General features: G+C 42.1%; 1 protein-coding gene across 15 annotated transcripts in view; it reads right to left on the bottom strand.

Annotated features, from left to right (window-relative positions):
• Positions 1 to 1,104: 1,104 nt before the first annotated feature.
• Positions 1,105 to 24,475, bottom strand: part of LOC311252061 (adhesion G protein-coupled receptor L3) — a 221,860-nt gene continuing 198,489 nt past the window's right edge. For 6 of the 15 annotated variants that reach the window (XM_084344861.1, XM_084344863.1, XM_084344862.1 and 3 more), the window contains 8 exons: positions 22,920 to 22,986; positions 20,856 to 20,947; positions 12,849 to 13,017; positions 12,546 to 12,671; positions 10,485 to 10,581; positions 6,650 to 6,775; positions 5,207 to 5,224; positions 1,105 to 3,867 (listed from right to left, as the gene is read on the bottom strand). In XM_084344861.1, coding sequence (XP_084200987.1) covers positions 2,918 to 3,867; positions 5,207 to 5,224; positions 6,650 to 6,775; positions 10,485 to 10,581; positions 12,546 to 12,671; positions 12,849 to 13,017; positions 20,856 to 20,947; positions 22,920 to 22,986 — 1,645 coding nt within the window. In that variant the 3' untranslated portion in view covers positions 1,105 to 2,917. Of the gene's footprint in view, positions 3,868 to 5,172; positions 5,225 to 6,649; positions 6,776 to 10,484; positions 10,582 to 12,545; positions 12,672 to 12,848; positions 13,018 to 20,855; positions 20,948 to 22,919; positions 22,987 to 24,475 lie in introns of all 15 variants that reach the window. The other 9 variants (XM_084344868.1, XM_084344855.1, XM_084344858.1 and 6 more) reach the window with 5 other exon arrangements.

Raw genomic sequence — 24,475 nt, 5'->3', positions numbered from 1 at the left:
GTAATCAAATGAATTTACGGAGCCGCCGGGAAAGTGTACAGCATTCAAGTTGTCAATTTAGTTCCTTATCTGTGTGTGCTTGAACTATTGGATTAGAAAAGTAACCTGGTAATCATTTTCTTTGTTCATTTAATTTTCACAATGAAATGTCAAATACTGAAAACTATTTTTTGTGTCCCCAATAGTGTCCCCTTGATAAAACAAAAGAGTAAAAACCTGCCCACAAACAGGCTCAAACAAGCCGTGTGCACTGCCTGAGCAACAAGAAACACTGACTGATGAGGAGAGGCAAAAAAGTCAAATTCATAAATCGGGGTAGGAACAGCTCCAGTGGGCTGTTCCTCTCTGCTGGAAGTATATGTCAGAAGGTTTGCTAACACGCTACCTTTAAAAAATGTATGTTTTTCTGTCCATTGTGATCAACAATCGCTTAACGCAGCTTTTGGAATCATTTGATTCACCGCTCGATATTCAAGCAGCAATAAAGCTCGCAAGCCAAAATCTTTTGGGCTACAACAACTTGAATTAACATAGCGACACTTAAAGGGAACATGAAGAAGTGAGCTTTGCTGCCAGCGTGCACTATACTCTCGTTCATTTCCATGTTTGTTTTTTAACATTGGCACTCATTCGGAGTCACGTTTCTGATCAATTATCCTCGTTCCTTTTGGCTCTGATTTTGGTCTCCACCAACACCTCAAGAAAAAAAAAGACAAATATCGGACTCTCCAGCTGCTAAATGCTCGATTATGTCGACGAGCTGGCTGCTAACTTTGTCAGCGTGTCAACTGGTGCCAGGAAAGGCTGCAAACAATTTATCAGAATGACAGAATGTCATTTAATCCATTGTTAATATAAACATATTGATGTGTCTAGCTTTAAAGTCAAACAATTTACATAATGTATTTCCCGGTTCTTGGAGAATATGTTGATCACAACCATCAGCACTTATACTGTACAACACTGTGATTTAACTTACTTACCTTTTCTCACGTCTTCTGCCAGGATGAACGGTCCAGGTGACGTTCACGTCTCCTGCTTAGCTTTATCAAACCCATGTAAAACATTCAGTATCTGTAAAGAATTCATTGGTTACACCAGCAATGATATTGAAATATTTATTACAGCTTATGAAATCACTGCTTCTATTGTAAAGCAGACCAGAGCATACAGAGCACATCCACTGTTGCTGGGCCAAAATTTATTTGGCACTAAAATGGACAGAGGGCTAATGAGGGATATTAACTCATAATTAAAAAAAAAAAATTGATCGTTCCATCATTTGGAGGTCCTTCGCTGTTATCCATATAAAAAGTGTTCCAAGACCCAGACAAAACACCAGAACTTTTGTCATAGCTAAGTGATGAATCTTAATCAGTAATTTATTTGTTGGCAAACAAGTTTCACTGTTACAACAAATATTAGTTATGAGGTCATTCAACTTGGAAACCATTACAAAAAGGAATAAATAAGAAGCCATAATCATAGCCAATAATAAAAACTTATCTGTGCCACTAAACTTACTTCCATCCTCCATTTTTATTACCGTTTATTTAAACAAATAAATAAATATACTTTCTCCTCGAGGAAGAAAAGAAAAACACTTCCAGTTTTTCTCACGCCAAAAGCTCTTTCTTTAATAAGTAAAACAACCATCTTTTCTTTTGCATACAAGCGCCTAGTGCTCATCAATGTTCAATTTGTTCTTTTTCTGAGAAGCACAGGCGTTTTCTGAATGCCAATAAAGAGGCAGAATGCACTATGAACCTTTCTGAGGGACATCTCCTGATTAACTCGGACATCTTCCGTCTCCTCGGCGATCTGTGAATCAGAGCTCAGCCATCTACACATTTTTATTTTTATTTTTTTAAAAGGGAAAAGAAATCAAACTGAAACGGGAAAAAAAGACCTGAAAACAAAGATGATTATGTTGCACAAAAATGCCTGTACGATAAGTGTTTTGTTGTGATACTTTTTTGTGTTATTTTGTTTCTGTTGAGATGGTAATTTCTCGGAAAGTGATTAAAGAGGAAAACAAAAAACAGACTGGTACCAGAAACCCATAAAGGCCAGCACAACAGAACAGAATTGCTCCTAACCACTACATTTACAGAGACAAAGGGTTTGCTCGGAACAAAAAAAGCATACTATTATGTGCAATGCTAGTTATCTGTACAATTACATAGAAATATCTCATAATTCTCTTATTAGTTTTTTTTCTCCCTCTTTTAACAACTGTTATTACAGTAAAATGAAAGAAAAAAAGAACAGCTATGCTTGAAAGCATACGATCAATAATTCCTTCATGGTAATTGTTCAAAATGTGTTGTTGTTTTTTGTTGGTTTTTTTTTTGTCTTTTTTTTCATTGAAGGGACACTTCAGCAAACAAAATGTGCTGCAACTCACCAAAGAGGAAGAAAATCTTTCAAAAAGTCAATATAGATACAGAAGTATAATAAAATAGTCCTTCTTTTAAATTTCCCATTTACTCTGGTGAAGTCTATAGTTTAGACTTGTATAGTGTGGGGCTACGCAGTTCCTTTCGACTGTCAGACTATGTCTCTGAGACCTAGAAATCCTGTGTGGGTAATTGTCTCTTTTCACACTGAGACAAAACACGCCAAACCACACAGGGTTTGGGAGGTGGGGGAGGGTGGGGGGGACACACAACATCAACAGATTCCTGCAATGTCTAACCAGATATAGTCGCGTATTAGCCCCCCATATGTAGTAATTATCATCCTGTTTGTGTTCAGCAACAGCGAGAGAACAGTTAATTGCTCCGCGTCAGTCTTCGGGACACAATAAAAAGAAAGGCTACCACTGCCAACGACTGATGGAACGAGGGAACACGGGGAAGAGAAGAGGACTACAGTAATAGGGGGACACTGGTGGAGTAAAGGGGGGGTGTTGGGCCTATAGGCTGGTGACCAGGTGCGAGGGCTCCTGGTGGGCCTCTTCTGGAGATAGATCCTCTTTGTTTGGGGGCACGATAAAGCCATCACTGCTGCCCCGCCCTAGTTGGTAGTAGGAGTGCAGCTGATGGAGGTGGTTACGTGAGCCCAAGTTGGGCATGCTCTTGTAGTAAACGTCGTCCAAGCTGGCCTCTGGGCTCTTGGCGTCGCCGCCGTCCTTGGAGCCGTCGGCAGATTCTGCAGACACGTCGGGCAGGCCGGACAGCATGGGCATGCTGGTATAAAGGGAGTCTCTCTGGTGGCTGTGGCTGGGTGACGAGCTCTCGTCCTCGGTGTGCTCGTTAGTAAGTAAGGGGAAGAAGCTTTCGCTGTTCTCCTGGGGGATCCTCCTCCGGGACGAGGAGGAAGTGGTGGCGGACGAGAAGGGATGGTGGGGCAGTGGGAGGGGTGGCGGCACTGACTGGTGGAGGTGATTTTGAAGGTTGTCCACCGCCTGCAGCGTCGGCGGCGGTCTTTGAGGCAACAGAGGGGCGTTAGACTCCTCTCGGATTAACTCCAGGCCCAGGCCTTCGTCGTGGTGCGGACCAAAGGTGGAATGGTCATCCAGGCTCAGCGCGACATTCATGCCCATCCCCACCCCCAAGCCCATCCCATAGCCGCTGTCCTTGCCACCGTTGCTCACATTATTGACCAGCTTATTCATTAGGTTCCGGTTCTGCTCCGTGGAGCGCTCGTGGGAATTGTTGAGGTAAGAGGGGATATAATTGGAGGTGAGCTCTTTCAGGATCTTCTTTTCCAGGGTGGTCTCCTTGTGGTTGTAGCCCCGGTCAATGATCTGGACGCAGTCACTCATGTAGTCAGCGCTGGCGATGCTGTAGCTGTTGCCATGGTTACCATTCAGTGGTAGAGTATCCATGACACTTGTATCCCGGGCATTGTTCAGGATTCCCTCTGGAATGACAAACATGGGTTGGGTTGGGGGGTAGAGTGGGCGAATGAGTAGGGTGAAATCTGATGGGATGTAATTGCCACAGCTAAATGTCAGCCATTTTTACAAACACAAATTACTACAATACTGCAGCGCTCTTATTCTGAAATTTGTCCTGACCCTCAAGCACTCTCTGCATGTAATGTCGCCTACAATTCTTTAAAGTGCACTTTGTGGAGATGAAGACCCTCAGTATTTGTATTAGGTAACACATAAAGCACAATATTTACATTAAAATCCTGTTTAATGCAATTATGAACATTATACACACTTACCTTGTTTTACAAAGAATATTTTCTAAGACCCAATTTCACTTTTCATTACATCTTATAGATTATTCTATGGCGGTGAGGAAAACACTGATATATGTGTGACACACCACAACACAAAGCTCAAGCACAGCACAAAGACACCAAGCAAAGCACTACATTCAAGCAAAGACAAAAATCACAGCCATGCATTTCACACTTAGAGTGAACACAAACTATAGCACCAGCTGTAAATTTGGACCCCAGCCATATTGTCCCATATGAGCATTGTATTGTACGTAAAAAAATAATTTAGTGATGTCTGCTTTGTCCGTAAGAACACAAGCAGACGTCTCACGAAGCACGAATTAGTTAAAATTATCTCAGAATCAGCCCACACTGAAGGAAGGAGCCTTTCTGTTCTCTCTGCTGCGTGAACATGTAGATTTCATATTTTATCAGTCAGGCCGAGCCCATGCCATCATAACATCAAAGCAAATGTTTGACGATAATTCAAACTAGCCCAGACAAGGCCATCCACGCGGTCTGACCTTTTGAAAATTTGACATGACGCATTTTCTGAGACCTTCAAGAAGTGTATTAGCTTGATCAAAGTGAACGGTGAAAAAAATATAAGTGCATGTACAAAGGCATGGATGTTCAATATTCGCTGGAAAGAATACAGATCAATTCATATTGATGTGCCTTATGAAATGTTGAGGTGAGTCTGGATGCTGACTGTAATTGGATTGGTTTCTCCGGAGTGTCGAGGCAAAAGGGCCGGTGGATATTTGCCTGTAAGGAGCAGCAGATGCCTGAAGTCTACATCGAGTAGTGCACACTACAGTAAGCAGAGGAATTCAGAATGTGATTTAAACTGATTTTAGCAGCAGCTCGATTTAAAATGGCGAGGGCCTTTGTCATAAAAGAATGCTATTACTTCCAAAGGGAATGACTTCTTTTTTTCATTACCCCTTTGTCAGCACTGAGTGAAAAGAAAGTAAAGCCAAAGTCAATTACATTTGATAAGCAATGTTTAGTTTGACTCCCATACTTGTCTCTCTGTAGGGCTCTTTTAGGGACAGCATGAGGGAAAGGAAAGAAGAAAAAGAAAACACAATAAGCATAACAGTGACAGGTAGAAGAGAAATGTGCACATACAGTATGCTGATGACGCATCAAGAAAATGTTTCTGGGATGCAATTGTTGTCTGTCACCATGCAATTTTTTTTTTTGCACAGAGGAAACCACAAGATATCTACCAACAAATGTAGAAGAAAAGACTTTGTGCTAGATCACCGTGCTAAAACATGGCACTGGTACTTGTGCATCAAATGCGCCAGTAAATCTTTTGATGCATTAGCATTTTCATCCTTTCAGATATTTCTTTTACATCTACGGCAATGTAAGTGAGTTATAGCCCTCTGTCACGAGCTCCGATGCAGCACTTGTATTGCATACATAAATTATCAGCTGATCAAAGCTCGCTTTTTACACGAGTTTCTCAGTTTTACAGACTCGCAAAGTTACAGCAAACCTCATATTGACTGCCGAGGGTTGGAATAAAACTGTGCACGGGGAAAAATAGCGTCCCGATAGTCGATCCCAGAGGAAAGTGAATTTCTTGGTGGCTGATTAGAGATGGTTGCTTATACTCAGATAATATTTGTAGTTGTGTTATAGTAAAAGACCAATATAATAAAAAGAAACACAAAATAATGTGTAGAGAGAGCCATATCTTGAGTTTATGAATGATCATTATTATTGTTACTGCAATTAAACAAAACTATTTATGCCTCAAAATAGGGAATTCTATTTGTAAATATATTAAAAACACAAAGAGCATCAAATTATTATCATCCTCATGTTTGTTCTTCAGAATAGTCTTTTTCGCATTTTGAATTGTAATATCAGATTCGATGACCTTTATCGCGCACAACAATGTTTAACATACAAACAGCGGCATAAAAAAATGGAAGAACTGCTAAAACTAAAAATAGAGACACAGAAGAAACGGCACACAAGCTTCACTGACAACATTAGAGCACATTTAAAATAATGACTGGGAATGTATCGGGCTGGCTAAGGGCAACCACTCTCCATCGTTTTTATAACATTTATGTCGGCCAAACAGCCATGAGTGGGACTTATGTAACCGAATCGCATGCCCCGACCAGAAGCCAAGATACACCTCCAATGAAAAACCCCACAGCAAAACAAACCTGCAGGGTTTTTGTGATAAAGCTACAGTTTGTTCAATGCTAACACAGAACATCTAGAGCAGTGTTTTTTTTAATCAAAGCCCTGTAAAAACCCTCGAGGGGGAAAACTGGCATCTCAGCTTAGTGCAAGTCCATTACTTTTAACTCTCCAATCCTAAAGTTACTCACTGTTCCTGAGTAGGAACAAACATGCAGCCTCACAGTTTCTCCAGGACCAGACATTAAAAAACACTGCCCCAGCCACAATGTTAAAGAATGAAAAGAAGCTAGCACACCTTGTGTGTTGTACATGCCCAGAGGGTTGTTATAGACTGCCGATTCCCCAAGCAATGTATTATAGGGATTGTTAGTGCCATGAGGACGTAGGAGTGCATTAGGTATAAGATGGTTAGCCATAGCCCCTGGAGCAGCCAGAAAGAGACAGAGTGAGACAGAAGAGAAGAAGAGCGTAGACAGAAAAAGGGTAGGTGGGCAGATAAATTGAGATATAGACAGAGAGAGAGAGAGAGAGAGAGAACATACATATCAGTTGGGCAGATGCAGCTGAGCAATGACAGCCATTAACATCCAAATGATCACATGATCATTAATGTGAGAGGTTTTGCTACATGAAAAGTGGCAGAGCTGAACTGACATGGCTAATGGGACCGATGGAAAGTGTGTTAATTGTGTTGTTAATGCCGGCCATTAGTGTTAAGCCTGTTTTTGTGCTCCACATACAGGCAGCATACTCGTGTTAACAGACATAAATTACAGAGAAGCACCGACAGGGCCGACACAACACGTGTACTGTTACATTTCTGCTCAAACAGGACACAATACAATAATCGGATCGCTTTTTGAGGCTGAGGAAATAAATAAAACAGATGCTCTAAATGTAGTGATTAGCAAAGGTAACGAAGAGGGGTTAGGCCTGTCAAGATTTGGATTTCTCCACATGATGAGGTGGTGTGGTGGGCTGTGGTGTTAGTGATACTCTGCTGAAGAATTTATAGGGTGGGGTCTCTTTTAACCGTTCAAAGACTATGAACCCAGGCAGAAATCGGTGCAAAGACAGGACTAAACTGTCTACTTTGGCTCTCGGATTGTCTTAGAAGAGAAATAACAGTCCGACTTTCCAGCTTTCCTATCAAACTTTTCAATTAATGAAGCTAACGTTAGTCAATGACCTCGCTGACCATGGTAATTTCAGCCTACAAAATCGTCGTAATTTTCTGCCTAGGAATGAAAGGCCTGCTTTTGTCTCCCTCCTCCTGAGATCACGGGTGGTAAATCTGCCACGAGTTTCATTTTAAACTGCATACTGTACGTGCAGTGTGAGAACGGATAGCTCGAAAGTCATGTAGACGTGGTAACAGCCTTGCGAATGGTCACACACTGTGCTATTACTATTGCTTTTGGCATTGCCAATCTTGTGAGCTGAAGTGGTATAATATTTCCTTTTTCCACAAAGAGCAAAGTTCACATCTTGTCTGATTCTCTTATGTGCCATTGCTGATATAACCTCTGAATGAAGTGTCAGGTCCTCTCTTTAGTCAAGATGGTCATTACTTTGCTGCGGCCTCGCCTCCTCCGCACAAACAGAATGGAGGCTCATTTTCCACTCATGTGACGCTCGTCCTCAGATACTTGCTGCCAGGATGTTGCCCTCGTGACTCATCAGTTTCCCAGCCACACACAAACCGCACCAGAGCAACATTCACAGACCGAGCCCCGTGATTAGCTCCAGATTTGAAGGCTGCAATCTCAGACATGAATGGCGCAGATTCCCTGATGTTTGTTTTTCTTAGCTGTTGATAAAAAAATAATTTATTTCCGAGTGTTTGAATTTATTATGCGGAATATCAAGTGTGCCAAAAATATTTGTGACTCGCGCTCATTTCCTGTTTACAAGATGTTTTTTTTCTCCCCCCTGTCAACATGATATGATGCTATTATTTTTAAAGCAGCCGAGATTTATGAGGGCGGTACATGCATGTGGCTTCCTCCAGTGCAGGTAAACACCTTTTATCTGAGGTACGAGTACACGGCAATTAGATCCTCTGGCAGAGTGTACTGTTCCTTTCTAATGCTCTGAATCTGTCATACCAATAGAGAAAGGTTTTTTTCATTACCTTGTGATCACCCCGATCTTTTGAAAAGTTCCTCTTTTTTTTTTACTTTTTGACAACATAACTATTTTCCGTCCTGAAAGAGTCTCTCCTTAATAAAATGTTAACAGGAAGCTGTAATCTTTCAGCATTTATTCTTCACAGTTTTTCGCTTGAGTTTAGTATTAATTAGGCATATTATAATTTTGCTTGGAAATCAATGTTGTTTTGATTTTAAAAAGCAGTAATTTGTTGTTGCTTGCCGCTGCTCCCCCTAATTACAGTGCATTCCATAAGCATTCTTGCGACAACTCTTCCCCTACTTATTGTGTCTGCGTTTGATAAATTGGACAATTTCCAAAACCGCACTGATTGTGTGGTGCAATAATCCCGAATGCTGGGATAAATTGAACGTGCAAACGCTATCAAGATGATTGCACGACTCCGCTCTCGAGAAGAGCGCAGCCAGAGTGTCAGCTGCGAGCTCACTCTCAGGTGCGTAGCGGCGGGGGGTGGGAGCTGGTCGGGGAGGAGGGTTTTTTTTCCGCAAGAAAAAGTCTCTCTTCAACGTATAATTCCTTAATAACAACACAGGAGCAGCCCAGACACGGATAAGTGCGGTTCTATTTGCATCTGCTCCTGATGATACTCGTGATGGGGGAGACACTCTTGAGCTCTTGCGAGTGTTGTCTCTATCAGATCCAGCCTGGTAAGAAGCCAGCGGTGTAAAATTAATAATTTCTATCTCCGCCTTTTGCCTTTATGGAAGATCCGTGTACGCTTTTCCTCAACAGCCGACCCACCGCTCCACCTCCCGCCCCAATTCAGCCTCTGCGCAACTGAGAAAGGCTGTGTCTGTTGATGGTGCTGAGCTGAGTGCCTAATTATTGAGATCCTGACACTTCCTCCCTGTGTCGAACATTAATCCATCATTGTAACTATGCATTAGTGTCTATGCAGGCAGGCGCCCAGAGCAAATTTAGAGAGTGAGCAGTGTGGAACTCGAGCCCTCCATCAAGAGATGCGATGAGCGGGGAGAGTGTTAGGGAGGGATGCCAGCCAGGACGGTATTTGCCACTTGATGTTGGATGCAGTCTGGTATCTATTTTCTGTGTAACCTGAGAGACTTGGAAGTTAACTCTATTCACTGCGCCGCTGTCAAATGCATTATGGTAAAATACTTTTTATTAACGTGTTCCTGCGAGGGAATTCCACTGAATTGATTTTTTAGATTTTTATTCAGCACTTTCCCTCAGAGTATGCCCGGTTTCAGACTCAAGGTTTTTGCAGTCAGCTAACATGATGTTGCATTGCTTGACAGGCGGGGGGGGACTGAATGTTACCCATCTTATCAAATGCGCCGAAACTAGAATTTTCATAAACAAGTTGATGAAATGCATGATGCATCAAAAAAAACATTTACTCACTTGGGTTTTTTTTTATTGTTTGGAATGAAATCCTTTCTGTATAGTCCTTTAAATTACAAGACAGTACAAATGTCTTTTTGATGCCTCAAAATAACAACATAATAAACAATTTTCCTGAGCAGCATGACACCAAAGGAGGATTTTATCCTTTCAATCAATGCCTTGTATTCACAATCACGCTCTCTTTCAACCAGGCAGAAATAGTGACAAACACACCCAGCTATGTGAGCGTGACATGGCTATTGACAGCAGTTATGATGCATCTCATTACTCATATTTAAGAACTGGCTTCAGCATTCGGTGATAATTGACAGTTGTGAGGAAGAGTGCCACTTTTACTTCAATTTTTTGGGAAAAACGACTTATTTTTGCCTCGACTTGAGACGTTGTGTCCCACCTTTGAGGTTGAAAGCGTATCAAAAAAAAGGGGGATTTTTAAACTCTAAAGCTCTTACGTGACATTAAGTGGGAAATGACAATTCAAGAAAAAGCTTTTATGAAGAGAATGTGGTTTGCATTAGTCATGTAGTCTGAGGTTAAGGCCAGTGCAGGGAGGAGTCATTCAAGTAAATATGTGCAGCGGGACCAAGTACCTCTGTTGAGTGACGCAGAGCTGTTGATGTCGCCGGTCATGAAAGAGGACTCGGACTGTTTTCTGACCGTGTCGTTCCACATTCGGCGGATGCGGCTCTGTGGGGACAAACAACATGTCAAAACACATCAGAATCTCACTCTGAAAGCTCGCAGTAACACAGCTAAAAAGTCTGCGTATGGAGGTTTAACTACAAGCGTTCACCTACTTTTTTAACACAGTAAAGGCTGAGATATGATTCTTAAAAAGGGACTGTCAGCTTTCTAATCTAGTATTTAAACCATGAAACATGTCAGCTGTGGGGATAAGTAACTCCAATTAAAGATGAGCATTAGTACTGGGATAGGTGAAGTCAATAATAAAGTCATCAGTCAAGCTCTCCGAATCAGTGTCTCGGGTTGCAAAGGCTCAATCCAAGAGGGTTCATCCTGGTTAATTATGATAGAGTCCCATGGGCTGTTGCACAAGCTAAGGGTCTGGATATCCAACCACGGAGCTGACTACTTTCTATCCTGTGCCAGCGGGGTTTGGCAGAAGATGTCAGATTAATGTTTAACAGGTTTGGTGACAGTGAAAAGAAAATGCAAAATGCAGAAAATGCTCTTAAGTGATCTTATTTTTGTAGTTTTGGTACTCATTCAGTTCGGTAATAACAACATTCCATTAAAGTATCATCTTTATTCTGACATAATCACAATTTATGATCATTATGGCATAATAGCAGAGCCTAAGCTAAAAAGGACAAGTTTGAGTGTAAAGTCATGCACTGAGACAACACTCTCAGCTTCCGACACCTCAGACAGATTTCGGCCTAATTAAGTCATTGCCACCACTATAACTGAATCTGAAGCAACTGCCACAGCACCTCACCTCATCTCTTCCTGAGATTCTCCATTAAAGTGTGACATTCAGGCCGCGAACGTGCTCTTTACTCACAAAAGCTTAATCATCGCAAATGCTAAATGAAAATAATTCCTATGCGGAGCAGCAACGCAAGACGGACGCGTCGTTTCAGGCGCTTCTGTGTCGACCCCTGGTGACGCGCGGCTCGTATATCCTAGCAGCGACGTATACTGACACAGCTGATCTCATTAACATATTGTACATCATGCTGTCCCCCTAGCACTGGAGGCACAGATGGGTTGAAAATGACACTGCTGTTTTTTCGTGTTTTTTGGACAGATAAAAACCATCCACAGCCAGCGGCTTCCAATGTACTTCGCTGATTACACATTCATTTAGAAGCCTCGGCGTTAGCAATAAACAACCACATCTTTCTGAGTGTTTCCATTCCTGTCTTGCTCATATAGAGCGACTGAGGTTAGAGCCGTCTTGTCAAAGCAGTGTGTATAATTAAACACTTTGATCTGTCGGCAGAATCCAGCTTGTACCGTGGGTTGCCACTGCATGCTTGACTCTGAGGACTATTTATAATTGAACACTGGAAGGAAATCACTCTCTTTAGAATATGGATATGATGTTCAATTATAGTGTATCATGGCAATACATCTTATACTTCATGTCAATGTGGGAGGAATGCATTAACAATCGACTTTACATGGGAGACTCGCCACATGCACACAGAATTCACATATTTTTGGCAGAGACAAATAAATCTGCATTCGTGAGCAATCCCTCACAAAGAGCCCGAGCCAACACTTGAGTCAGCGTCACTGTACCAATGTGCAGCCTGCTCCGGCAGCAATGAATTGCAGACCGACTTCATGTGCTTAGAAAATCTTCAGCTCACCAAGCGGCACATTTTCCCGCTATCGCCTCCGAACGAGGACATATGCTGCGCTTCCTTGAAATCTATCACGCATACCTACACAGTCACCTTTAAAATCTGTTCTCGTCTGTTCTATAAGGAGGTGCACATCTGTGTAATGTCACAGATTATTATCTAGGAATAAGTCAGCCACGCTTCTGATATAAATGCAGTGGTATTCCAAAACCAAGCGAGCATCAGTTGGTCCAGATCTGCTAAAGAAGACAGACTCAAGTGCAGTGAATCAAGAATGTAATGAAAGAAAAGAAAGGGGCATTTAAAGTGTCACGCCACCTGTGACCCTGTAGAATAACGTCCCGGAGCACGAGAGGCGGTGCCTTTTCCAGAGCCGATGGAGCTGTCCACACTTTTGCCACTGCAGCAGTGAGTGCGCAGGCATTTCCCATACTCCTTACGCACCTGTATGAATCAAAAGCACAAGTACAAGCTGAACGTCAGACCAAATCCAAGGCTAATAACCGCATTTCATACTTTTGGAGATGCTCTTCTGGCATACTCGCTGAAGCATGAAATGAAGGTAATGATATGTGCAGTCAACTGAGGTCACGTTGTGCAATTTCAGGAATGAGTCAGTACCTTTTTCTGCAGCACGCAGTGGAAGATGAAGATGAACATGCCCTGCAGGGAGTTGAAGATTGTGAACAGGTAGGCCATGACCACCGTGCTCTCGTTGACATACATCAGGCCAAAGGCCCAGGTCAGGCCCAGCAGGCACAGCAAGGCGATGGCCCCGATCACCCATGATCTGGAATATAAACAAGCAGCCATCTTAGAAAAACCTTAAGGCAGATTTAATCTTCAAAATGTTAAAACTGATTTCGATGGCGGATTCAAAAGCAGCTACTTTATTTGAAGTGTGTGCTATCACTAAATAAAAAGAAATCAGTTCAAGGTCATTTAGTCAACAGATAAAAGTCAAGGTTTTCCAATGAGAGGGGAGAGGAGGCACCAAACAAATGAGGAGGGAAAAGAAACTGATGAGAAATGACAATGGCTTTAATTTTCATTTTCAGCTCCTGATGTTACCTTCCCCTTCCTTATCCGCCCTCTCTCAAGCGATGCCGCTGACTGTTTGAAAAGCCATCAATGCTAATAAAACTGCTGATTCATATATACGATAATGGAGGTCTGTATAAATGGGAGGGGTAACAAATATGGCATTTTCATTAGGAGACTATTTACATGAGTACATCACATGTTGGATTCTATTGCCTGAGGGTTGGGATAAGTGTCTTGTAAATTCTTACTCAAGCTGAAAGGTTGAGCTGAGATAAATGCCCTTGAGAACGCCGAGTCTATTAAGAATAAAGGGCTCTATCTCTGTGCGGGCACGCTGCGCGGAGAAGTGGCGTTTTTTCTTCACCTGCACCCTTTTGACATTTTGGTGACTCCCTGTGCGCCGCAGTAGGCGAGGCGGAGTTAAGATTAATATCTGATTCTTGCCGGCATCTGTCATCCACAACAGCCCGCATGTATAAAGATCTTCATTCAGGCTTGATTAAATCTTTCTGATCTAAAGGAGGCTTTTATGTTGTCCTTTCACAGCCTCCAATGTGGTGGCACGCTTTGTCAAAGCACAATCACCCACACCAGAATAATCAGGTAACCTTGATTAAGCATTGCACGAATAATACGTGTAATGATACCGTCTAAAATATCAGTAAACTTCGTATAAGTGGTTTTCTATGTGTCTGTTTTCAAATCTAATCACAGTTAGTATAATTTTGCAAGGCAGAGGCATTCTTAGGATGTGAGAGAGGTAATATACGTATAATAACTCCAGCATACTGTCCTGCTTACTACTAATTCACGGCAAGCATTTACCCATTACACTGAGCTAACTATTTCAATCATATATACAGCACATTACTTATTGCAAACTATACTTAAAATGATATTTTAGCTTTAAACTTTTTAAACCGTAAGCTTTTTAGCCTTACTTTTAGCTAACAATGTCCACCATTTATCCATTAGCCACCTTTTAGCAAACTATGTAACATTATTAACTATTTCAACCATTTACCCTTCGCTAACTATTTAAACAATGTATCTATTACTTTTAGCTGACAATTTCAACCATTCATACATTACTTTTAGCAAACTATGTTAGAAATAATCTTTTATCTTACTTGTACACTCATCTCATGTACACGTTACTTTTAGATAACATCTTCCACCGTATGTACATTAGTTTGAACTATTTCAACCATTCAAGCCTCACGTTTAGCTTTCTATTCTAACTGCATTCCTTCTAGCTAACTATTTCAACCATGTATCCATTACTTTTAGCTACGTCAACCACTTATTCACAAATGTTAGCTAACCGTTTCCATGGGAACCAGTGCCTTTCACTTTTCACTCATGAAATAAGCTATTACAGTATGTGCGTGTACGTGTTGGATGCACGCAGAACGAACGACGATGTCTGACTTGCAAATGTGAGTGCTGTATGGACATTATAGCACTAATATATCTACAGAGTGTGTGTGAAGACACAGGTGTCATTTAAAACTAATCTTGCTTGTCACATCTGTGGGCTATGTATATCTAAGACGGGAGTGCTGTGTTCACACTAATGCGGCCTTCAACATGACTGAGCACTGCACAATAAATCACGGTAATGATTCAGAGAGGCAGCTAGATGGATTTGGGTGCGGATTTGTTAATATGGAGGAGTAAATGAAAGATGGCATTGTGGGAAGAGGGCCCTTTCCAATTTTGTCTTACTTGATCTCAGGTTCATAATCCTGATAGCTGAGCAATGCGACAAGAGCAAAATAACAAAATGAAAACAGGCAGAAATAAATCAAATCACATAACAAGGAGATGGATAGGTGTGATCCAAAAATGTGTGGCCATGAATACAATGGACAAATTTAGACATTAAGAGGGAAACAATACGCCGAGAAGGTAGATGGCTTATTTTGGCAGGAGAGGAGATTAAAGCCACATTCACAGCAGCCACATCCAAACATCAAGGCCAGACATTCATACAGGTTTGGACGGGATTTCTTAGTGATTTACAAGCGATAGCCATAATTATCTCGCCTTACAGAAGTATCTAGCTCGCCTCATAAATGCTGGCAGACCTTCGCATTTAAGCCGTTATAAATGGGCCAGGTGTGCGGCAAAATAAATGATTTATGAATTCACCAGGGCAACCATTAAACATAATTTTCCCAGGGCTGTCTTAATGACCTGGTGGGAGAGGTACTTCATCAAGGCGATTGCCCCCGGAATGGACACAGAAACACAAGCAGTGGGCACAAAGAGAACAAGATATTGTCCTCTAACTAGTGGCAGTTCTGTTTCGAAGAACGCTGGATGATAGAGACATAAGAGGTCATATGAAATGCGTCCAAGAGGACAGGATATGAAGAGGCTACGACTCGTATCGCACGCGGCTTATCTGCTTCTGGAGTTATCAGATAAATGTGGGGATGAATTTGAGAGCCGCATGGAAGGAGCCTCGAGGCCAAACTTCTGAGACTGCATAACAGTCACTGAAAAGCATAACGGCTCACTTACAAATGAAGGGAGCACATTTCAGTTCAGTTGTGTCCTGTCAGAGCTGTGGCTAGCTGACTGAAAGCTAATATTAGTGATGAAATAACAGATACAAAACATCTCAGTTAATTTTCCCGGTGTCATTAAGTTCAAAATTGTTTAAGTAAGGTGCAGCAATTGGCGAGGCAGATCAAGTTATTCAGGAATAATTCCAGTTAAATGTGCAGTTTAATCTGGCTTTAGAATGTCGAATATAGCATCCAGGTAATGTAAGTACTTTCACTGAACTGTGCTCGTCACAAAACCATAGATCCAGTGAATATATACTGTAGATATACCATCCTTCCCCGAGGGCTGCAGCCGAACACTTCTAGGCTTTCGAAGCACAAAAAAAGTGAGAGAAGCTTTATTGTGCTAATCGTCGAGAACAAACTCCAAAAATGAGCAATTTCACGCAGAGAACTACTTCAGACTGTGGCATCGAATCACCGTCAATTTCCTTCAGAATGACTTAATTTGAAGCGGTGCCATTCATTGCCGTGTCAGAGATCATTTATGTATGAGATTGAAATTGGTCAATTCAAATTTGTATAAAGTCATTTTACAGGCTGTTTCGAGGAGGAGAAGAGGAATAGCTGTGATCAACCCGACAGGGTGTTAATTATTTAAGCAAAGGTATGCTTAAAATGCTAATCACCTCGGAGTGTTTAAGACATCAATAGTGCAAAGTTTTTGATGTTGGCAGAGACGTTTTTATCTTTGACATCATCCTCGTTAGCATATTTCATTTGAAGTTTCTTATCTGCACAGGGACGAAGCTACGCACAGTGCAGACCCTTCTCTAGAAAGCGTTCAGTCCATCGTGTTCTAAATAAGGCACATTCAGAGATGCAGGGTTGGTAGTTAAAGTCGCGATGGTGCAAAAGTCTTATTGTAATCAGTGAATCACAGGGCAGTGGCAGCCGCCGTCTCCAGTATGCCGTGATGAGGGGGAAAACACATCAAACACAATATCAATTCTATTCTACACCCTCGACTGAGAAATGTTGCGTCTTACCAGTGCCATTCTACAATAACACATCCATCATAATAACGGTAGCTAAAACGAAGAGGGAGAAAGAAAGAGAAAAAAAAAGCGGAAGATGAAAAAACAGAAAGATGTTAAAGATAAACACACAGCGTAAGATTAAAATAAAGACAAAAAAGGCAGGATGTGAGTGCTAATCAAAAGAGGAAAAGCAGAGAAAGAGATACACAGTGAAAGAGAGATGAAACATTCGCATTAAAACAAGGCAGCATGATGAAATCTGAACATAAAACGTGACATCAAACCATAAAGAGGAACCGAATGGAGGAAAGATGAGACAAAGGAAGACACACCTCATTAAACTAAGCTAAATTGACTTAATTAACCTGCGGTATCATCATCATCAAACCAGTTCACCTTGATAAAAAGCTCATCTGAGAAGGAAGGCAATGATGGATCTGAAAACATTTACTACGATGTGTAAAGGCCATTTTGTTTGAACCAGTTGTGATGGTAAGGGTGACACCAAGTTGGTTAAACACATATCTAGATTTCACACGTCGCAGTGTTGAGAGACACGCAGGGATCAAAATCAATTGCACTAGGTGCTTGTTAGAAACTGATACTTACCACTGGTGTGTGATGAAATACCAGTTAATGACTAGTGTGGTTCAGCCAACAATACAGAAGCTGGTCCTCTGATGGTGTTTGTGCAGTCGAGTACTGAGTAATGGGTCTTGACATAAAAACCGTGTCAGATGAATGAGGGCTGACAAAAGCAGTGCAGCTTCATCCCATTTTCCAATGGATGTCTGAAACACTGCACACAGTTTCGAAGCCACTAAGACTCGGGGTCAGGCGGTCACTTGTTTGTTACATTATGGGAGGCCAGTGTAATAAATCATATGACACGGAGAACTCCTGCGGTCAATATTTTGCTGCAAAACAAACTATGTATCTCGCGGTACCAACGATGGGTAGCGTCTATAAATGGACTTGGAAATTGCTGAGCAAACAGAGAGTAGTCTGCCGAAGCAATGAAGTAACTTTAGGATAACTCAATGTGTTTAATTTAAATGCCAGAACAAGGTGTTTGAATTTGTCCTGATTACAGTGCTTTGGATCAGTGTTTTGCTCAATGTACCTGCTGTTCTCGTCCAGTTTGGAGCTCTATCAAAGTGCTCTTCTTAGCAACACCGAGCTTCAGTATATAAGCTACAGAGCAAAAAATCAAGTGGCCGCAGGTGGCCTGCCTGTATTTCTGCCAGTGTTTGAACCATTACTGAGATTTGGGCTGTCTGTGCTTATAGAACATATGTCCGAGACATGTATCTGAGGCTCGGTTGTGTTTCTAAAATAAGATCTGCTTAAAAACATAATCCACACTGTGAGTCCTGACAGTGTTTTCATAGGATAGGTACAGTACGGCATGGGAACAAGCCACTTGTTTCAGTGTTTAAAAATGATCCCCAAAACCCAAACCTGCATTTAGATCGCTTTAAAGTCAAGTCCTCTCTGGCGAACCTCGATGGCTGTGTCAACCCGTCTGGCAGCTGCTCCACAATTCTCAAGCAATAACCCAATCTCAGTTCTCTCACTGCTGCAAAGTCTTTGTTACACATCAGAATGAAAAAAAGGACCGAATGACACAGCCTGTTATTTTCAGAAAATGATGTAAAACCTGGAAGGGAAGAGGTGACACTGAATGGCTGTAACCATATAGCCACTGTAGGTGGAGGTGTCAAGTTTGGATTACCATATTATTATTACTATTGCAAGACAGTATAGGACCTTATTACAGCCCAAACAAAGGGAGCACATCAGAAATTGGCTAGGCTAGCAGTTGACTTGTTAAGGTGATGCAACCAGCAAGTTCACAGAAGGATAACAACAAGAACAGCAAAATATACCAACTTCTGTGTTTCTCAGACGTGACAAATCTAGTTAAAGCTAAACATCCTGTCTATCTCCCACGACACGTCACCTTGAGGTGACTGCCATGTAAGTACAGGCCACACTTTGGCCCTGCTCAAAAGCAGCACTTAAAAACCATGGCTCGGCTCAGGAACATCCTGCAGTGAATTTGTGATGGAAAAACACATCGGCACAGTACAGTCTGCCCCGGCGCAGCTAAAGCAGGCTATGTCATGCGCGCAGAAGATTGTTTTTTTATGTGTGTATCACTGTGCTGAGAGGAGCGGGGCAGACAGGGCCACTGTGCTGAGACACAACCAGTGATGTGGTGCCACAAAAAACAGCCGGAACGTCGGCCATAAACTAGACTAATGTGTCCAGAGTGGCTTCAAAAAAACAAGGCAGACTGCAGAAACAGAACAGGGACCCTTATCCATCATAGCAAACAGGCAGCAAAACAACTTTACACCGTCTATAGAACGAGTCTGCCCTGACACCAGGTTGCCTCAGCTTACGTCAAAGACAATGACCGAAAATGCTGTGTCATTCTCCAGGGTAGAGGGACCTTTGAAACAACTTTCTAAAACTCTTTTTTTTTTTTGTTTCATCTTTAGTCAGACCCCTTCCGGATGAAACTTTTCCAACTCTAACTGAACCAAATAGTCTTTCATATCTAAAGGCAGACTCGTCAAGATTAACAATGGATCACATTCACTCGAATGTGATGAGGGGTCGCTCGTAGGGACAAACCCAACACCGCTGTCCCCCTCAGCTCTACAAACATTTTAGTGTCTTTTAGTTAATTGTTTTGGCTTTGTTAGTTATTTAACAACAATCATAGGTAAACAACGAGCTTGTGAAAACAGTGCGAGCCTTTAGCAGCTAAAGAGCGAGATATTTCCCTCAGGAGCTGGTGGAGACCAAAACAGAGGTAAAAGAGAGGCTGTGTTAACAAGTTCGACAGATGACTTCTGGGGTTCATAATATGTCAGTGTTTGGTTTTATCGCTTCTTCAATTGGTCCCCATGTGGCCAACAATGCACTTATGTTTAATATTTTGGTGTGTACCATTGTTTAATCCATCACAGTGATATCAGGATATATATGTTACGTTACCGCTCCTATTACCTGACATCTCTAATGACACCGAGTTTTACACAAACATGTTGCACCTCCAAATATCTCGCCTCAAGCACAGCTATTTCAGCTGTTACTTTAAAGGATAAGTTCACCCAAAAACTGAAAATTCGATCATTATTTACTCGCCCTCGCACCAGTTGGAAAGTCTAGTGAAGTTCCTTTTTTGGAGCTTCACATCAAAACAGCAGTTGTTTTGGAGAATGCTGTTTTTCTGTGAAGCTCCAAAAACGCTTTATCGACTACCAAACCTGACTTTCCATCGGCATGACGGCGAAATAACTTTCGCCTTTAAAGTGAATTTATATGTTAATCACAAGGAATTTTAACTTTCGAGCAAACCAAAAAAACTTTAAATCTGACTTTGATGGTTATTATTGTCACTTAAGCTTTCATATTATCTGGGAGCAGCCAGGCGTAGGCAGATAAACAGACACACACACACATAAAACACACACACGATATGAATATTCAATCTGTGGCATGTTGACACTCAGATAACACCGGGTCAGGTCTTCCAGATTGTCTCCTGGCCTTTTTCCCATGCAGACAACAGTGTTCTTCTGATAATGATGGAGACGCAGCCGAATACCTGTTTGATTTTAACCCTGCCTGACACAACCTTTCAGCGTAATGGGAGGTGCTTACCTGGCAGGCTCAGACTCCCAGACCCTCGGGTTGAGTGTTCACAACCTTAAGTGCTTTTAATGAGGTTTCAAAATATCAAAAGGGGGAAGGCAAGATAAAGTGAATTGCTCGGCTTGAATACAGAGCACCGACCAAAACGTATTCAACATGTTTAACCAGGCGTTCATTAAACTGAGGGAAACAGGAGGGGAAAATCAGCTCAAACTGAGTCATCCTGCATTTAATTCAACTGTTGGCTGTTGAAAGCGAGTCCATCACTCATACTGAAACATTTCTTCCTTCTATAACAAAACGTCACGAGGAGGGCTATTTCTAGACGCCTTTAATGGATATCTGAGGGTTGCACTTACTTGATGTTGTCCAGGCAACCGGAGTCTGGTTTCAAGATGGCCGTGTGATGGAACATCTTGTAGAGCGCGATGCCCAGGAAGATCACATTGAGCTGAGAGACAGATAGAGATTCACAGAGGCAAAGATAAATAAAAAAGAGAGGGAGAGAGAGAGAGAGAGAGAGAGGGAGCGAGAGAGAGAGGGAGGGGGAATGAAGCCTGGATGTTTCCTGTTTCAGTTCCATTCATTTTAAATCAGAGCACTTTGTAGCACAAAGCTGGAACGTGGCGGACAGACTCGGTTTCCCACTTTGCCAAACAGAGCGCAAAATCCTATGAAACCTCCATGGTGGCACAACAGACTAAACAGGGAACGGTGAGACAAGACAGCTGCATACTTGTATGAGAGAGCCTTTCCATCTGACTTATTCACACTTGTCTCATCATATTCACACTTAGAGGCAACCACAGGGAATAACTGCCACTGCCGCAGCATTCGTTTGCTTTTACAGTTTCTACTACGTCTGGGAAAAAGAAAAACTTGGCTTTGGTTGAAATATTTGTCAAACACTTGAAGAACTTCCAGCATTTATAATGTTGCGCTGCCTGATATATCACAAGCAGTGACAGAATGTGTAGACTGTAATTCTATTTTTGATGCCGTTTATTTGCCGTAAAATAGGAGGCTAGAGTTTTCTCTACAGGCCTGATTTCTTATTCAAAAAAACAGACTGTGGAATAAAACTTTAAAAAACAAGCACAGTTTAGTGTCAAACACATCTCAGGGAGTTGAACTTTTGCACTTACGTTTGACAAACAAATTGTAATTAGTCAGAAAAATTGAAAACGGTTGCATGTTTGTTTACTGGATATTACAAAGCAAAGACCCATTTTGGTGTCAAAAAAGAAATCGAAATTCAGAAAATGAGTCAAATCTGGTGGCGGCATGGGGGTCTTTTCAAAACAGCAATTATCAAGCATTGACTTGCTCGACTGCTGCTTACAGGTGACATTCAGCGAGTGGGAGGTGAGCAGAATTTATTTATTTTTAAGCCATTCTGAACTGCTTACAATGCACCTTTGTTCAAACCCTCATCAAACTCCCAGAGGCAGCGTTGGATCGGAGCTCTCGCACATCTTTCCAACACAGATATTCTTGTTTGTAAATCTAAGAAAGAAAGTAGTGAGTCATGAGACGCACAGAGACGCATTGTGAGTGATTACACCAAACTGGAGCGTGACAGTGCTTTATGCATGTTTCGATTTAGCATCCGCAGTCGTCATTTAGATTTGCTGGTTTTCCATATTTTGGGTTCTGTGTGACAAGAATTTAAATATATATATATATTTTTTTTAGCTATTACGGATATTTAACAACAGCAAAGTTGATTTACCGACTGGCACGGTATTTATTATGATTGCTGACTGGTGTCCTGGAAAATCAGGAGCACATCTCCTGTGCCAGAGCGATATTTACAGCTTGGCATTAGCTTGAATACTTAGATGAACACCAGCCTGACACCAGATTTAAAGCAGTTGGATCAATAAATGAGCTGCTCTTTTTTTTTCCTTTTCTTTTTTGAAAGAAAATTAGGGCTGTCCTAGTTGGGAAAGAGACAGAAAGTGTGTGCGTCCTCCTTGTGTATCTGCACCCGGAGCTGTCTGTGCGCCTGGGAGGAGGAGATGGAAAAAAAAAGGTAGTGGAGTACGAGTTGGAACGGGAACAAAATCAATCATAATCGCAGTGCGGATTACTCGAACACTGCATACTGAGCAGAGTTCACTCTCTTTCTCTCTGTCTCCCACCCCACCCCTTACCCCGCTCCACCATCCCCCCCCCAAAAAAAAAAATTGTCTCAGCCGGTGACTGCAGCAGGGTGACAAACTGCAATATATTCTCTACACCCCTCATTCGTTTTTCTGGACGGCTCCGTGCCCGGCGGTGGCATATATGCTCAACAGGGCAGAGAAAAGAGGGAGGATGGGAGCTGGAAAAAGGGATCTCGGTGGACCATTTAAGCGACGACCCGCAGGCTAAGTAGGGTTAATGAGCAAAAGGGGGGAAGTAGGGGGTGTCACGCTTACCATAATTATCAAGGTTGCTGGTCCTATGAAACTCCAAATGAAGTAGGTGTCCAGGCGAAGCCAGCAACTGCAACGGAAAGAGACAGAGTGAGATGAAACGGGGGATAAGAAGTAGGAGAGGGGATGGTGAATATGAGGGGGAGAGAGAAGGATTCGAGGTTATGGCTTCACACTTCTGCTCAGAGGATATACATCAAGTGGGAGGCTGGAGTGACAGAGAGGAATAGGCACTTCAAAACACAGATCGCCGTGAGGGGCTCGGGAATTATGACCATCAGGAGGAATCTGGAGGAAAGGGGGGCTTTTAAGTGTCAATGACAGGCTCTCATAACCAAAACAGGTGCAGTATCAAAAGGTAAAGATAAAACAGGGAAAAGGACGTCGCTGAAGGATGTGAGCGAGTGACCAGACACTTCAGCTCTGTTTCAATCCGTCGTGGTACGGCGGCAAATTACCATTACAGATGATAATTTATGGATGATTCAATTAGTTCTCGATTCAATCCTCACTGTATCACTTCAAAGGAATTGGACTGACCTTGACCCTGACACACGCGGTCCTTAAGCACTCAACAAAGTGTCTTACATGTCCGCGTTAGCCGTGATGACACTGCAGGACTGTTATAATTATGTCAATAATTAAATAGCACGCTCCTCCTGACCTCGCACTTCATATCCAAACATTACAGATAGTCTGGTCTTCTCCATTGAAGCGGACTAAACACAGAATAGAAGTAACAGGGCCAGGGTGGAAGGTGACAGTGCTCCTTTGAAATGGCCTGGGAAAAAGAAGAAAAAAAACTTTGATTCATGACCTGTGGTTGAATTATTAATCTTTTAATCTCCGCTGCTGCAGCAGATAGACGCCTCCATTTTTGGCCACTGGAAAATTATAGTTCATGCGGCCGTGTTGTCATTCAGGCTGACAGAGGGGGGAAATGGAAGTGGCAGAGAATTAGCCGTAATTCGGGAGCATTTTAAGGCAAACTGAAGTGCACGGGGCACTTTGGAGGAGCAAAGCACGGGGCTGCAGATAATGACCGTGGTAAGAAGCGCTGACACACAAAAACGTATGCATCAAAAAAATGGGCTACACTGCTGTAAAATGCGATTTCAGATAAAATGCGAATATCTTTTTTTTTTTTTCCATCAAAAGCTATTCTTATACCACGCAGACACAATGGGGTGGCAAAACAAAGCTAGATACAATGATCCATGATATGATGGATGTTATTCTGGTCCCATTCTCTTGGAGGCAACCCAAAATGAGGCATCTCCAGTATTTACGGCAAACAGAGCCGAAAAATGGAAAACTCAGACTGAAAACCTCACGATGGCCAACTGTGTGCGTGTTTCACTTTTTGTCACTAAAGAACCTGCCGACAAACGAGAGATAATACAGTACGAGACGTGACGGGACAAAAACTGACTGCTCCTTTGTTGTTCCCGGGACTTGATACGTCTCCCCCTCACTGATATCAATGGATAAGACGAGGCAACACGGAAAAACACATATGGGCGCATAAAGAAGTGAACAGGCGCAAACAAAAGATGCAA

This window comes from Pagrus pagrus (genome assembly GCF_965226575.1).
Source record: "Pagrus pagrus genome assembly, chromosome: 22".
In the NCBI taxonomy this organism is placed as follows: Eukaryota; Metazoa; Chordata; class Actinopteri; order Spariformes; family Sparidae; genus Pagrus; species Pagrus pagrus.
The sequence above is the reverse complement of the archived record's forward strand: the minus strand, read 5'-3'. Positions and strand labels throughout refer to the sequence as shown.